Raw genomic sequence first — 16,614 nt, 5'->3', positions numbered from 1 at the left:
TAGAGAAGTGTATCATACAAAATGAGAAATAATAATAAGATTTATTTAAATTATTTAAATTATTTATAGTTATTGTAGTTAATGGCAGGATAAAAAATAAAGAGTTTTATATAGATGTTATAAATTCTTTTATAAATATTTTCTTTTAATAATATAAATTTTCAATCGCATCTATAATATATTCTTATCAAAAATCATCATAACAATATATTTAGAATATATATATTTAGAATATATTGTTAAACTAAATTAGAGAAATATAAGGTAATTGATTATTGCATAGTTAGAGAAATATAAGGTAATTGACTATTGTATAGTTAGAGAAATATAAGGTGAGACCAAAAAAATAGTTAAGTCTAATGAAAGGGTCCAACAACTTTTCATATGTAGATTTTTTAAAACTTCTTCCCTTTTAATAGTATAGATGGATAATATTTGAAAAAAATAGCCAGGCGCGGGGGTTAACTCCTAGTGCAATATGAAATCAATCTTTGTCGCTTTTTGGCGGAAAAGAAAAACGCAGAGAAATAGAAAGAGAAAGAAGATGGCGAGCTTGGCTTCGGGTCCCGACGGAAGGAAACGGCGCGTGAGCTACTACTACGAGCCATACATCGGCGACGGTATGGAATCCCAACAGATCCGTACGACTCACAAGCTCATCCGCAGCTATTACCTCCCTCGCTACATGGATATCATCCGCCCTCGCGCTGCCCACCATTCAGATTTCACTAAATTCCACTCGCCGGAGTACATATCATTCCTCCGCTCAGTCACGCCGGAGTCGGCTAGGTTGAAAACCGCGACGGATCCTTCCTTCAAGCGCTTCAACTTAGACGCGTGGGACTCCCCTGTCTTCAGTGGCCTCTTCCCATATTGCCGTCTCTACGCCGGTGGTTCTATTTCCGCCGCCGAGAAACTGAACCGACACGAAGCTGATATCGCCATCAATTGGTCCGGCGGGATGCACCGTGCCAAGATAGATAAGGCTTGTGGCTTTGGCTACGTCAACGACGTTGTTCTTGGGATCCTCGAGTTGCTTAAGGTCTTCAAGGTAAACTACTTCTTTCATTAAGCGTTGCTTCTTGATTCTTGATTAGCTATACAGAACCTTCTACCTGAGTTAGTAACTTTGCCTGTGAATGCTAGTTTCTTGTATTTGTAGGAACCTTATTTTACTACCATAGGACAACTGATATTTGTAAAGAATAATAAGAACATAAACTAAAGTTTCAATACCAAAATATAAAAATAAAGAAGAATTGCAGAGTCGAGATAGATAATCTCTTTCCTTAAATCTTTAAACGCCCCGTAGTGTGACGGTTTTATGGCGCTCAGATTCCCAAGATACAACTGCAGCATTGTTTCTGTTTACCATCACCGAAAAACAGAATCTATCGAACCTATTTCTGTGATGTACTCTCAGACTCAAAATAAAAAAAAATACTAGCATAACTATTCTGAGTGGGAGAAATGTTTCTTGATTGTATGAATGTGTGTATTTTCTAAATGGCTCACAAGCCTTTATATAGAAATATAATGAGAAGCACAAGTTTCATTTTTCAACACAAAAATGAAACCTCCATAGTGCACTAATGGAGTTTTTAATTCTTGTCATTATTATGTGAATTTATTCCACATTTTGACCAAGAAATTAAAGAATAAAATTATTATTGTTTTGACCAATTCAAACAAAATAATATACTTTAAAATGGATTTCTTTTTTATATTTTATCAATATAAAAGATCAACATATATTTGGTTTATAAGATTAAGTCAATGAACATGAAGTCCAACTAACAAATCAAAAAACCCAAATCCAATTTCAAATATCCAATGTGTGTATTTGCTACTTTATATAAGTTTTTCAAATCACACACATTAGACTTCCATTTCTCATTCAAATAAAACTTATTTTTTGACATATGAATACATTATTCATAATGTTCAAAAAATAGTTCCAACAATCCCCCACATGAATAGAAATGACTCTAGACACTAGACGACTCGACAGACTTTCTAGACAAGACTCAACTTCCTAGACAAGACTCGACAAGACCTAACTAAGGACTTTTGAGAGTACAAACGAAAAATCCACTGCATGATGAGTTGGTAGCAATTTTTCAGCCTTGAACCAGTCATTGTTAATAGCTATCGGATTTACTCGGCCAGGAGGTGGCCATGATGTCTTGAACCTCCCGGGCTTTGGTGTAAACCTAGACAATAGCCATAACACAGCTTCATTCTCTCACAGAATTAGGTTCTCTATTGTGTTCATTTTGGCCGTGAACAGTCTTGGTTAATCATGAGTGAACTTGGAGAATATAGCCTTTCCTTCATTCTCCTAGAAACGGCCCCATTTCACACTCACAAGGTGATTTGCCATTAACTTTGTTTAGAGGAGTATCATGTACTACTCCATTCATATCTTAAAGCTATGGACACAAATCATTAAAAGCTAATGCTTATCCTGTATTCCTTACATGTAGCACTGTTTAATCATCATAGGAATTGGGTATAGACCGAAGTCTTACAGTGCTTTGGGCAGACTTAGTTTCACTTAGTTGTCTCCTTGAACCTATTTCTTGGGATCTCCAGTCAGTTAGGTAGAGTTACCGCGAAACCTCATCTTAATTCACAGGCGACCCATTCCTTTTGATGATATAACAATTTGATCTCATGACACACCTTTAATTAAAGGATCCTAGGTTGTCACCATAGTGAACATAATCTCTTGAGATTAGTCGAGATCAATTGTCTAATGATTTTTGTCATCTTTTATTCAAGATACAATTAACCATTATACACAAAACTCAGTGTATGACACTAGTTTGTTTTTTTTTTAATAAAAAAAAATATATTGTGATAACTATCACTAAGTTCATTTGGCCTTTTGCCAACAACTTTATATGGTAAGCAAAGCTTCCCCCACATTTCTTGAGATAACTCAAAAAAATGTACATTTACATTTAACATCTCTTAAGAGTTTAGAAGGATTGATCTACAACTCTTTTAGATTTAAATAAATAAAAAGCATTTTCGAAAATTATCACAATTTTCTCTAAAAATATATTTCATTTTTAGAAATTCACATTTTCATACAACTATTTTCATAGTTCTCTCAAGTTGATTTATAAATCTAATTTGTATGTTTTGGATCTTTTCCAAACACATATTTTGCTTTTTTTAACAAATATACACAAGATATTATTTGTGCCATCAAAACCATTATATGATTATTTTCAACCATATTGACTTTATAAACTACAATACACATGTTAGTTTCAGTCATATTGGTCTGAAAATTCTCATTGTTTTTGTATGGTCAATCTTTTTACAACTAGCGTTTAAGCATTGACAAAATATGAATGTTTTGATCATTATCAACAACATTATCTTTTCTAAATGAAAAATGATTCCTATGTGGCAGACCTCTCCCAAACTTAATTTGGGGCGTCGACTCACGAATCCATTTCCATTTATACAACATGATTCCTTAAGAATCAAAATGTTCTTTCTGACAACGGTTTCACCATATTTTTGAAACTTGAATCATTTTTTTTCCTCTTGATCAAACACTTAATAATCAAATTAAGTTGTTCCAAAAAATCTGAAACAGAAATAAAAAACGTTAGCATTCTTGATAACTAAAACAAATAATTATCTTTAGCCAAGTCAAAGCATTAACAGATTTTGAACAAATAAATTATTTGATCATGTAAACTGACGAATTTGATCACAACTAAATGCAAAACAAATACACAAAGTAAATGCATTAAAAGCTTAAAAAAAAAAAAAAAACCACAAGAACAAACGCTCCACAGTTGCTAATATATGCAAGATCAAACGCTTGAATTTTGATAAAAACCAGTCGTATAAGCATGATTAGATCATACAAGTCACACTTTTGTTTCAAAATAATTTTAAAAATCAAGCGAAAGTGCAACACGACGGTTTCAACACGTCAAAAGACAAATCAAATCAAATTGTTTTTTTTTTTCTTTCAGAAAATCTGTAACTAATGATCAACGCTTGATGATAAAGAAGATTCACAGAAAAACAATAGCTAAGATTATTATAAGAAATCCCTGCGCATGATCGATCTGAAAAGATCATAACAATTGCTTTTTCATCACCATGAATTCTCGAATTCCTGTTTTTATGATAAACAAGATCCGATTCCAGCATCTTTAACCTGTTCTTACAAATAAAAAACTTTTAACAAATATCAGTATTGTTAGTGCAAAAGCATAAACAATATTTTTAAAGATTTAAGAATGTAGGAACCTTATTTTACTACCATAGGACAACTGATATTTGTAAAGAATAATAAGAACATAAACTAAAGTTTCAATACCAAAATATAAAAATAAAGAAGAATTGCAGAGTCGAGATAGATAATCTCTTTCCTTAAATCTTTAAACGCCCCGTAGTGTGACGGTTTTATGGCGCTCAGATTCCCAAGATACAACTGCAGCATTGTTTCTGTTTACCATCACCGAAAAACAGAATCTATCGAACCTATTTCTGTGATGTACTCTCAGACTCAAAATAAAAAAAAATACTAGCATAACTATTCTGAGTGGGAGAAATGTTTCTTGATTGTATGAATGTGTGTATTTTCTAAATGGCTCACAAGCCTTTATATAGAAATATAATGAGAAGCACAAGTTTCATTTTTCAACACAAAAATGAAACCTCCATAGTGCACTAATGGAGTTTTTAATTCTTGTCATTATTATGTGAATTTATTCCACATTTTGACCAAGAAATTAAAGAATAAAATTATTATTGTTTTGACCAATTCAAACAAAATAATATACTTTAAAATTGATTTCTTTTTTATATTTTATCAATATAAAAGATCAACATATATTTGGTTTATAAGATTAAGTCAATGAACATGAAGTCCAACTAACAAATCAAAAAACCCAAATCCAATTTCAAATATCCAATGTGTGTATTTGCTACTTTATATAAGTTTTTCAAATCACACACATTAGACTTCCATTTCTCATTCAAATAAAACTTATTTTTTGACATATGAATACATTATTCATAATGTTCAAAAAATAGTTCCAACAGTATTTGATTAAAAGCGTTGATTATTGATTCTTTAGCTAAAGAGAACCTTCTACCTGAGTTAGTAACTTTGCCTGTGTTGTATTTGATAAAGCGTTGATTCTTGATTCTTGAGCTAAAGAGAACCTTCTAGGAGAGTTAGTAACTTTGCCGGTGAATCGTTTCTTATATTTGATAAAGCGTTCATTCTTGATTCTTGAGCTATAGAGAACCTTCTACTTGTGTTGGTAACTTTGCCTCTGAATTTTGATTAAGCGTTGATAATTGAATCTTGGTTTGCGAGATGTTTCTGGGAATATAGAGATGCTTATACATGAGTTAGTAACTACACTTTTCAACATGACTTTGGTTTTGACAGCGAGTACTCTACATAGATATTGGCTACTACCATGGGGAAGCAGTACAAGAAGCATTCCACAAAACTGATAGAGTTATGACTGTTTCTTTCCACAAGTCTGGGGTCGACCAAAGAAGAGGAGACATAACAGACTACGGGGTAGGAAAGGGAGAATACTATTCTCTAAATGCACCACTGAAGAATGGTCTGGACGATGCAAGTTTCGCCACTTTATTTGTACCTATCATCCAAAAGGCTATGGAGGTTTATCAACCAGAAGCAATTGTTCTTCTGTGCGGCCCTGATTCATTATCTGGTGATGCGTTGGGTAAATTCAACTTGTCTGTCAAGGGTCATGGTGCTTGTCTCGGGTACATAAGATCATTTAATGTTCCTCTCCTGCTCTTGGGTGGTCAAGGTCACACTCTTGGAAATGTTGCACGTTGCTGGTGCTATGAGGTCTCTTTACTAACTTCAACTATGTGTGTTTTCCAATTATATTCGTGCAAGTCCTGTTCTTGAATGGTGCTTTCTTTCTGGTTCCCTTGGCGCAGACAGGTGTTGCGGTTGGAAAAGAACTCAACGACGATTGCCCTATGATTGCGGACGACGATTGTTTTGCCCCAAGTTATAAACTTCATATCGAGCCAAACCCCATGGAGAATTTAAACACAGACGGAGATATTGCAAAAATAAAGTAATCTTCTAATACCTCTTTACTTCAATGCCTAGGTCGTTCTAAAGATGTATCATGGTGCCAATCATTGTTTATGAAAATTGTTTCTGCCTTTAATTATAGGAAGACACTACTAAAGCAACTTTCGCAAGTGATACACGCACCTAGTGTGCAGTTTCAAGACACTCCACCAATCAGTCAAGTTACAGAAGCGGTAAGAATTATTTATGCACTGATGTTACATCTTTTCTTAGTTCCGGGTTAGTTCTTTTTACATATGAGGCCCTTTAGATTCTAATTTCATATCTGCAGGAGGAAGAGGACATGGAGACGAGATAAAATCAACGTATATTGACTGCTAGTGCTAGTTACGAATCAGACTCTGACAAGGACAAGTTTTTTCTCGGTTAAGGCCTTCATACTTCACCTCCTTGTGAATAGTTTTACCAACATGTACATATAGAACAATAGGGTGTATAAACATAGCACCATTGTTAGTACATATATCAACATTGTAAATAAGCGTGGTTACAATATTAGTGATATTAAATGAAGTTCAAACAACAGATTGTTGTCTGCTGTGCTGTCTCTAGAACACCATCAAATATCAGCTTTAGTTTATTCCTTGTTATTTCTGGTGAAAGCTGTACCTTCATTTCTTGGCCTGTAACATGTTAGGATCAGTATATGAGTTACTAGGATCGGTCCGCCCTACGGGCGGGATATACTTTACTTGTGATCTATGTTATTATTTTTTGTATGATTTTGTGGTTTATGTTTTAGGTTTGCATTTGCAAGAAATATACATATGTGCAATAATTATTTTTTTTTAGAAAAGTTTAAGTGAAGAAAAATTATATGTGATAAATATGTTTTGCTTGTTTATAATAGTTGTTTCTGTTATTAAAAAAAAAATAATAGTTGTTTTTATATAAGGAGATGTGACATTGATACGCTGTGAGGGGTTCAAATGGACTTCATGTGATTTCTTTTTACGAAACTTTATGTGATTGGGTTCAGAAGAATTGAGTTTTGGGTAACTTTTGTTATAAGAGTTATTATTTTTATGTTGAAATCATATTCTTACGACATGCTATTATAATTACGACATGCTATTAGAACGGAAATGGTGATTATTTGAGATTACATTTTTTATTAAAAGTAAAATGTTATATTGAGTACGAAGAGGGTAATAAAGCAAAGCTAATAAAAAAATGGAATATGGAAATTTTGAATTGATTTTGTTTTATTGGATTAGTTATATATTATGTTAGAACAATTATTTTCATGAAAATTTACTTATATATGATATTTAAATATTGAGAATCAAAGATGGTTGAGTAAATTACATAATCCCATGCATAGTTATGATTCTATAAATAAAACAATAACCCTTTTTTATTAAGAAAGTAAATACTTTATTTTATATACTCTTATTTATTTTTATCAAATTATTGTGCATTACAGTACCCTCGTTCAGACTTTACAGTTATTTACTTTAATCTTCACTATTACAATTGAATTACGTTAGTTTATTTTAATTTGAGTTCCTTTGTTTTTTTTACTTTTTCTATTTTAGGACAAAGTCTAGCTTAAAGTAAGAAAATAAAACTACAATTGTTTATTGTAATAGTGGTGTTTGTTGTTGCTATATATTTTTTTACTGTTTCCGAAATAATGCCAAAACAATACGAAACCAAAAATATGATTAACCAAAAGATGTTCATAGCCACAACATAAATACTAAAATTACCAGCAGTACCAATCATACTTCAACAAACGAAAACCATAGCTAATTAATTAAAAAGTTGCAACTTGCAAGACAACTACATTATTTAGTGAAGGGTAAAAAACTTAAGAAGCAGAAATGAAATTGAGAAAGTTTTGGCCAGCTTCACTGTCTCCATAGTTGGAGTGATCAGGACCCTTGTCAGCATCCGTTGTTTCCTCCTTCGTGTTGACCAGTGGATCAGTTTGCAGAGAATTTGGTTCACCAATTCATATGTAGAGAAACAAAATGGAAATTGACGAATCAAGTACCAAGAAGACCAAAATTCAAAACTATTCTCCTTCATTCTGTTATAAATATAACAAAATATGAAAATACATACATAGCAAGCTAAATAGTGCGATTCTGGAAAGCACTTTTGGCTGACTAACTCCAGATTTGATTCCACAAATGGAATTACTATCCAAAGACAAAATTGACTGAAAAAAATATTAACATAATAAACAATTGGCATGATGTGCAGAAACACTGACGAAGACGTAGCTTACCTTTTCCCTTTCTATGTTCCGTTCTTCGATGGATCCACCAATCGCACAACAACATCGTGTTCAAGCTTCATCAACACTTGGTATCTTAACCACTGCAGCAGCTCGAACAATGCTATCACTGCATCATTCTTCTCTTTTGGGGACCCGTGATCGAGAAGGTCCAGTTAAGCAAGTATCACACTGCCGTTTATGATCTTGTTTACACCGGCTACCGTAAGTGTAAAGAGTGTCATTGCTGCGTTTTCTCTTGCTTCCATGGTTCCCGCTCTAACTTGAACTATCGAAGTGACTGCACCAGAAAAAAATATCAGCTCTTCGTAATTTCATATATAGAGAGGATTCCCAACAGGGATTGCTCTTGCTTCAGCAATCAGGATACGATTGTCCGTGCTTCACTTTGACAAAGAACAGACTGCAGAAGCGGTGTTCCACTGACATGTATCTGCACCTGCTGTTGATGTATCCAGACAGTTGCTCAATCCTCTGTTTAGTGCATCACCGAGAGACAGAGCTTCTCTGAATTCGTTCTCAACATAACCAGCAAACTCTCTTGTCGGAGCCAAAACCAAACAAATAAGGTTCTTCCCAAGCTTTTCACACATCAAATCTACACAAAAACCATAAAAAGTGTGAATATTTGAGTCCTCAAATATGCAAATACAATCTTAGGATTGACAAACCCGTGTTTAGAGTAGATCTTTTTGATTCTGTCAATGACATGAATCTCAAAAGCAAGAGTCTTTCTAGTTCACGTCCTAGCACGGCCTTGTATTTTTGGCTCAAGCACAACTCTTTACACAAACAACAAACATCAATATTGAGTTAAAAGTCAGATAACTTTCAATCGACCCCATTCCAGAAAGAAGAGCGTACCTGAATAGGAAAGAGTTTCTGAATTCCTCTAGCACTCAAAGCTTCGAAAATCTCCGGAGACATCCGAGGCTTACCTATCGCTAATACATTACCGAAGCAGCGTAAATTTTAACCGCGAATCCGGCTATAGAACCCATCGAGACTCTGACTTGGAGGGTCAGATTGGAGATGAAAGTCTGAAACTTTTATACCGAAAGGGTTCGAAACCTGGAGGACGACGCTAGGTTTACCATTTGTGGTAGATCGGAGACTGTAGGGGCAATGGCGGCGGATTGAGCAAGGTGGTGAAAAGAGCGGTGTTGTTGATAAGCTTTATAGCATGAACAGAAGAATATCCGTTAATGGAGACGTTTAGTTTCAGGGAATGGGAAAAGGAAGAGACGATAACATTATGAATGAGGTGATTTAAAAAGAGGTGAAGCGTAACACGATAAAATCAGATTTGGGACTAAATGAAGTTAAGCGTTTTGTTCTCTTGTGACACGTGTCATGCTCATAGAGTTCAACTTATCTGGCTGGATGCTGAGGTTGCTTCACCAGGAGAGAAAAAACCTTTCTTTATATATAAAGATCTGTTGGAAATTTCCCGTGGGAAATTTTCTGAATGTGTTGGCAGCTCTTATAAGTCAAATGAAAACAACACAAGTCTTGTTCAAATCCAATACTAGATGTCTTGACTTTTAGAGATAAAACGGTCTGAAGCTAAGAGTCATAGTCAGTATATTTACCAGATAAGGTAGCTTTCTGAAACTTATCCTCATCTGACGAACAAAACCGAAGTGGTCATTAGTTTTATACTTTTATTCAATTCTTGAACCATGTCATCCAATTGCGAGTTGCAATCCACTACTGACGAACAAAACAACGACAAAAATTGAACACACTTCTTGTAACTAGACTCTTTGTAAACAATAAAATGTAGTCAATGCTTGGCTTGAGTAAGAAATGTGTATACTCACATGTGTAGATGTCATTTTCTTTATATGTATACTAGGGTCGGTCCGCCCTACGGGCGGAAAGTTCTAATAAAAGTTATTTTATATTAATTAATGAAGTATTTAAAAATTATTATAGATAAAAATATTATAAACAAACAAATAATGAAAGAATTATGAGAACATAATAATAAATATTTTTGTTTTGAATTAAAATTGCAGTAAACTTTACTATTCTTTAACAAATAGCATTACATTTTTAATATTTATTTTAGTTTCAAATGTTTAGTTTTATAATATATAGTAATCATTATTTATTATTATATAAAGTGCACATTAAATATATATATATATATATATATGTTGAAGAAAAATACATAGAAAAATTATTATCAAAAAAGAGATATTTTTATCCGTGACGAACATAAATCCGTTAATATATATTATCCTATAAATTATTCGGATTGTATAATAAATCTTCTACTATACAAATAACATTAAAATTCATGTAACGCAACTAATGTACACAATTACTTTTTACATATGTCAATAATTTGAAATCATATATCTCAAACTCATCAACTTCTTTCTAAAAGCATTTCCTTAGGAACGACAATATGTAAAGTTGCTACAGATGTTATTCCTTGTTTATATATTATCACGATAAATTTCACTTGTATATGATAAATTAAACTAAATGTCATTAGAAAATAGATAATTTACTTTCTCATCTCATAAAATCATAAAAGAATCGTAACATTTTGGTATGTTCTTCGGGTTATATATATTTTAAAAACAATTTATTTGACTTCTTCTACTTGATTTAGTAAATAATGTTTAAAAGACTTTAGATTTTAGGAGATCAAAAACAATTTTGCACTTTCTCTTCTCAAATCATTGGCAAACTATATTATGTAATTGTGAGGGAAAAAATGTAAAACGATTTTGCAGAGATTATGAATTTTCCCTATGTTATCATATGCCGACGAAAATGATATTAAAAATTTGTTTGAATTGAAAATTAAATAAAATGAGAGAAAATGATGGTTTAATAAATTAAAATTTAATGTTAAATTTATAGAAAAAATATACTTTATAATTCTTTCTTTGGATTTTTTCACTTAATTAAATAAATTATAATTAAAAACTTTAAATTTTTGAAAATTAACAACAATTTTACACTCTATTTTTTCTAATCATTGGCAAAATATATTTTTAACTGTCAGGAAACAAAAGATCGAATTATTTTGCAGAAACGTTGTCCTATAGTGTTTATTTTTATTTCCTGGAAAGTAAACAAAACACATTTACATAACATGCACCAACAAAATAATATTACTTTATTTCTTCAGTGGAGATAATAAAATATGCTTTCTACCGGAATTTACAATTGAATTTATATTTGTTCCCTTCTCATTTTTTTTCATGCTAATTAGCATGTTCCTATAGAAATCTAATATATATATATATATATATATGTCTGTTTTTATCAAAATTATGAAATCAGTGCAGTGCATCCACTCGGGACAATTCCCCAACAATATGCCCATCTACTAACAGCAGGCTCAGTAACTACGGAGGCTTCTATGGTTCATCTTCCTTATCAACTCATCCGAGAAGTCAAGACTTCATTTGAACCGTTAAACTCAATCTTCTTTCTTTCTTTTTTGAAACTTTGCTTGCATATACTTGAATGTGGCATGTTTGATAAAAAAAATTAACGCGGCAAACTGGCAAAGGTAGCTTACAAAAACCAACCATAGTTATTTTACTAACCCTTAACTGAAATCCATATAAGTACTAACTAATAAATCCAACTCGAAATAGCCCAATCAGGATGATTAGAATCTTGAACACAGGAGCCCACATGAGATGAACTCTTGAGTTTGAAATGAAATATCCAGCAAATGAAAGCCCATCGAGAAGTGACGATATGAAGTAGATAATTATATCAAAAGTATGCCGGCACACGGGAAACTGAAAGACAATTGAAGAGATGATAGGGTTGAAGAAGTCACATGAGGGAGAGTCATAATCAGAGCAGAAACTAAAATAAATTACAAATGGTTTCATACTTAGTTTCAGTTTATCTATTAAATTGATTAACCAAAACTAAAACCATTAAATCTATATAAGTAATAAAAGCTGAATATCAGCCTCAACCAGCATGTCCACGTAAGACAATTTAATCATCCAATCAGAAAGCACATTTTTGCCATGTCACATGTGTTGCCTTTCTTGGGCCTACCGTGTTTAAAAAAAAAACAAATGTGTTTAGCACAATTGGGCTTACCGTGTTTTCTGAAGCCCATCAGATCATTGGTCGACATAGACGGGGACCAAACGACCTCTCCCTTACGCGTTTCTCAGACCCTAACTCAGATCGATTCTTCATCACCTTTGCTCTTCCTCTTCTTTGATCCGTTTCGCGATCTGAGCCCTAAACAATCAATACATCCTCCACTTCGTTCTCCCTTTACTCTCATTTATGGATTCGTTTTGCTTTTCTCCTTTCGATTTTGTTTATAAAACTCTTAATCCGCCTTTTCTCCTTCAGATTTTGTTTATACAACTTTTAATCCGAGTCTTATTTCGATTAAGCTTCAGTTGCAATGAGTTCCAACAGAAAATCCACCTCCGAGAAACGAAAAGGCGTTGAGGCTGACTCCTCTCCCGGCACGATCAAGCCCATCGGAACACCCTATCTATCTTCCAGCCATTCAATCGGCGTTCCCCACTCGAAGCAAGCCACATGCGAAGCGTCAGTCACCTCCGGTCTGACCAAACTCAGTGGCAAGACCGCTGTCTCTTCCGGCGTCTTGATCGGCGTACCTAAATCGAAGAACCCCAATGGTAATAACTCTTATTGTTTCCTTATGAAATTGTAGAGTTCGTTAGATTACAAAAAAAAAATAGAGAGTCTGAAGCTTTGAGGTTTAAAATAATGATATGAACAAAATAATTTATTTTTTTTATAATAAATAATTTTTATACTACAGAAAATAGAAAATCATATGAGATTGTGGTACGGATAACAAAATAATTTTTTTAATAATAGATAATTTTTATACTACAGAAAATAGAAAATCATATGAGATTGTGGTACGGAGTTTAGTTGCCTCTTTTGATGATTGCAACGTTCGTATTCCTATGCAAGTATGGATCATGACACTATCCTAGACAAAGAATTCTAAATATATTTGATCGAATTAAAACGGTTGATCCAAGTTAGATGAACATTATCTTATAAAACATTGAGAACTTACCATAAAGATCCCCTCTCAAGTCGCAGGCAGCATCAAACTCCTCATGTCCATGGAACGGAAACGGTCCTCAGGGAAACATACCAAACTGTCCTCTAGATCAGAGAGGACAGAGGTCGATGAGAATGTGATGGTGAAACTTGGTTCCGCAACACGATACAAAGTCTTGTTGTTAGACCCGAAAAAACTGTTGAGCCTATAAATGTCACCAGCTCTCATGTGTGGCAAATAAGTGGCTATCCTCCCAGCTGGGATGAAACCCTGGATGACAGTCCCCTGTTATCATAATTAAAGAAATTAAATCAGAAATGCTAGACAGGAGATCTTGGAAATGCATCAATAACAAAATTATAGTTATTGTAATATCAACAAAAGCAAACACTTGCTATAAATTCATTCAAAATAATAGAACGATAGTTTGAATCTAAAATGTTTATCAGCATCTTGTCTGAACAATTTCTAAAATAAATTGCTGTGTTTATGATATACAAAGCATTGAGTTTATGATATACAAAGCATTGAGTTTGTTTTTTCTATTTTGCAGATTATGTTGGCCATATCAAGCTTGTGAATGGGCAGGTTCTCAGTGACAGTCTCGTGCTAGATGATGCCGAGATAGCTTCATCACGCCGAGTTCTGCTTCATGTTCAAACACATGAGTAAGCTAATCTGTATTATTTTCATATTCATGTGTTGTCTCTCTTATCACATGTGTTTTTTTTTTATGTTATAGCGGTCCGGTGATGAAGTTGTACCTATGGGACAAGGCTGGCACCAACTTTAGTGAGAAATTTAAAGCATCTGGAGGAACAGCACGTGTTATTTTAGTCACTACCTTAAACCCAAAACGACTTGGAGGTTTGTATTAGCACATTTTTCTTATTTCTTAGAAGTATATAAGATGGTCAGGGAAATCTGGTTAGGTTAGCTTTGAGTAATAGAACTGACATTTGGTAGAAATTGGATCTTATTGGCTATTAGTAACCGATAGGCTCGGTTATGACAAATCCTACAACCCATTTTACATTATAAATTTTCATTTGTATTATAACAATCGATCTGTTATAGGTGCCTTAGCTCTCTCCTCTATGACGCCATCACGTGTGTTTTTGGACACTGATGTCCAAGCAACCCGAGATTATCTCACTTGGTAAGCTTTCCTTTATTTAAAATTGTTAGTTGTTATTCCATCATTGTTTTTGATGTTTGTACGTTGGCTTCAGGATGAACACGAACCTAGATGTTGCTAACAGAGTTGATGCAGACATTGTCACCAAGACTGAGACAGTGACCATAGGCGAGCTCTTTTCCTATATGAAGCAGGAAGATGCCAAGGTTGTTCAGTACCAATTGGTAACACATTTAATATGGTAGTCTTAGTTTCTTATTTAATCGTTTAACATTTTGCAGGTTGCTTGGTTTGAGTGCATAGCAACCATTGGTGATGTTGCGCACGGTTCATCATGGTATTACATAGGCTGTGGTGGGTGCCACACTAAGGCAACCAAAGGGCCTACCAGCCTTATGTGTAAGAAATGTGGGAAAACCGATATTGTTGGTGTTGCACAGTAAGTGACTCAGATCTACTTAAACTCATACTTCAATGCACCATTCTTACTCTGCTCATGACACAGGTACCTGGCCAAGATCACCGTGTATGATAATGATGATCAAGCGACTTTTGTGCTCCTTGGTGGTGCTGGACATGAGTTATCTGGAAAGAAAGCTTCTGAGTTGGTTGAGAAGTATTTCGAGGTAATTACAAACCTGTGGGCCTTTGTTATTTATAACTTTATTTTCCAAGATAATTATAGGTATATAGTGACAATTGATTACTGTATGTTAGGCCAATGAGAATGTAGGAGATGATCACTTGGTTCCAGTACCTCAAGCTCTTATAGATACCATAGGACAGACTCGCAAATTCGTTGTGAAGGTGTCAGATCACAATTTGACTGGCAAGACCCAAGCTTTGACTGTGACAAATGTGCTCACTCCAGAAGTTCCAGAAGCTAAAGCCAATCTAGAAGGAAACGTGGCTGTACCAGACACACAGGAAACTTTGCAGAAGGAAGTTGCTGATGATGATCCTTCCACATGCTTTGGGAGTGTGAAGAGGGCTGCTGATAATGTTGAGGCAGAAGATCCCAAGCGAGCCATAAGTGGCTAGGATGTGTTAAGTGTTGGTTTTTATGGTTACTAAACTCTATGCTTTGTTTTTTTTTTAAATCTCAGACTTTGTTTTTGAAACATTAAACTATCTTTCTTATAATCTATGTTGTCTCTACCTAATGTTTTTTACCTAATGTTTGATGTTTGAACATTTTAGTTTTTTTGGATTTGAATCTTTCACGAATTTGGCTGTTGTTTTTTATTTGAATTCAATCTGTTTCATTTTTACTCTGTTAGGTTTGGTGGTATTGTATGTCTTGGTTTGGAGCTTTGCAACTTATCTGTGACCGGATGAGTTTTCGTTGCTGACGTGCAAGCCTCCCATTAGTTTATGAGAATGTTAACCACATTCTTACTGTTCTGTCTTCGCATGATAACAGTGACAAATCTGTTACTATGAACTAATATACTGGAATATTTGTTAAACCGAGCTTATTCTAATAATTTATTTTGTTTATACTAAACTGTCATGTACTAATATAATACATGTTTACGGTAAAATACTATTATTAATTCATGCTTTTGGTATATCATCCTCTGAACTTGAATGGAAGTTTGGTAAATTAGACATTCCAACGTCACCAAAAAACCGATTTATTATGACCATGCAATTTAGGGTAATTGTACATTAATAAATTTGAAAGATTTCAAAATTACATGCTAAGTAATTCAGCTGTAATCTTAATTTTGTTGTAATTTAAAACTCATAGACTGTATGTTTTATAAGCTTTGCAAGCGTTGGCGTGTTCGAACGTTACAATAAAGGCTGCATGATGATTACAGCATATATAAACAGAGCACATTGTGGTTATCTTTAGGCGGAAAACTCCATGTATATTACACTAAAACAAAAACTCTATGGTTAACTCTACAAAAAAAAATACTTACGGTTTCTTAAAATAAAAACTACCAAAAAATATAAATTTACTTTAATTAAATATGTTATCCGAAATAATTTAAAATTTAATTAAATAAATAAAATAATTTCTCCCATAATATGCA

At 33.6% G+C, this 16,614-nt stretch overlaps 2 protein-coding genes and 1 long non-coding RNA gene across 4 annotated transcripts; 2 read left to right on the top strand and 1 right to left on the bottom strand.

Annotated features, from left to right (window-relative positions):
- Positions 1-431: 431 nt before the first annotated feature.
- Positions 432-6,864, top strand: LOC106425526 (histone deacetylase 7-like). Of its 2 annotated transcripts, XM_013866250.3 has the most exons (5): positions 433-1,051; positions 5,438-5,875; positions 5,971-6,113; positions 6,216-6,306; positions 6,405-6,864. In XM_013866250.3, exons 1-5 carry the CDS (start codon positions 479-481, stop codon positions 6,429-6,431), a joined length of 1,272 nt encoding a protein of 423 aa, XP_013721704.3. In that variant the 5' UTR covers positions 433-478; the 3' UTR covers positions 6,432-6,864. The 2 variants fall into 2 exon arrangements, with proteins under 2 accessions (XP_048590824.1, XP_013721704.3); XM_048734867.1 differs by lacking the exon at positions 6,405-6,864 and having other exon boundaries at positions 432-1,051; positions 6,216-6,357.
- A 1,282-nt stretch (positions 6,865-8,146) lies between these two features.
- LOC106425518 lies at positions 8,147-9,756 on the bottom strand. Its single transcript, XR_001285131.3, has 2 exons — positions 9,243-9,756; positions 8,147-9,160 (listed from the first exon to the last, which is right to left on the bottom strand). It is a non-coding gene; the product is annotated as an uncharacterized LOC106425518 (long non-coding RNA).
- A 3,033-nt stretch (positions 9,757-12,789) lies between these two features.
- Positions 12,790-15,610, top strand: LOC111198970. The gene is made up of 8 exons (XM_022688341.2): positions 12,790-13,030; positions 13,985-14,099; positions 14,174-14,298; positions 14,509-14,590; positions 14,664-14,793; positions 14,851-15,008; positions 15,075-15,195; positions 15,287-15,610. The coding sequence occupies exons 1-8, from the start codon at positions 12,790-12,792 to the stop codon at positions 15,608-15,610; spliced, it is 1,296 nt and encodes a 431-aa protein (XP_022544062.2).
- The last annotated feature ends 1,004 nt before the right edge of the window (positions 15,611-16,614 follow it).

Source organism: Brassica napus, chromosome A6, assembly GCF_020379485.1.
Source record: "Brassica napus cultivar Da-Ae chromosome A6, Da-Ae, whole genome shotgun sequence".
NCBI classification, from domain to species: domain Eukaryota; kingdom Viridiplantae; phylum Streptophyta; class Magnoliopsida; order Brassicales; family Brassicaceae; genus Brassica; species Brassica napus.
Note: the sequence above shows the minus strand (reverse complement) of the source record. Positions and strands in the feature narration are given on the sequence as shown.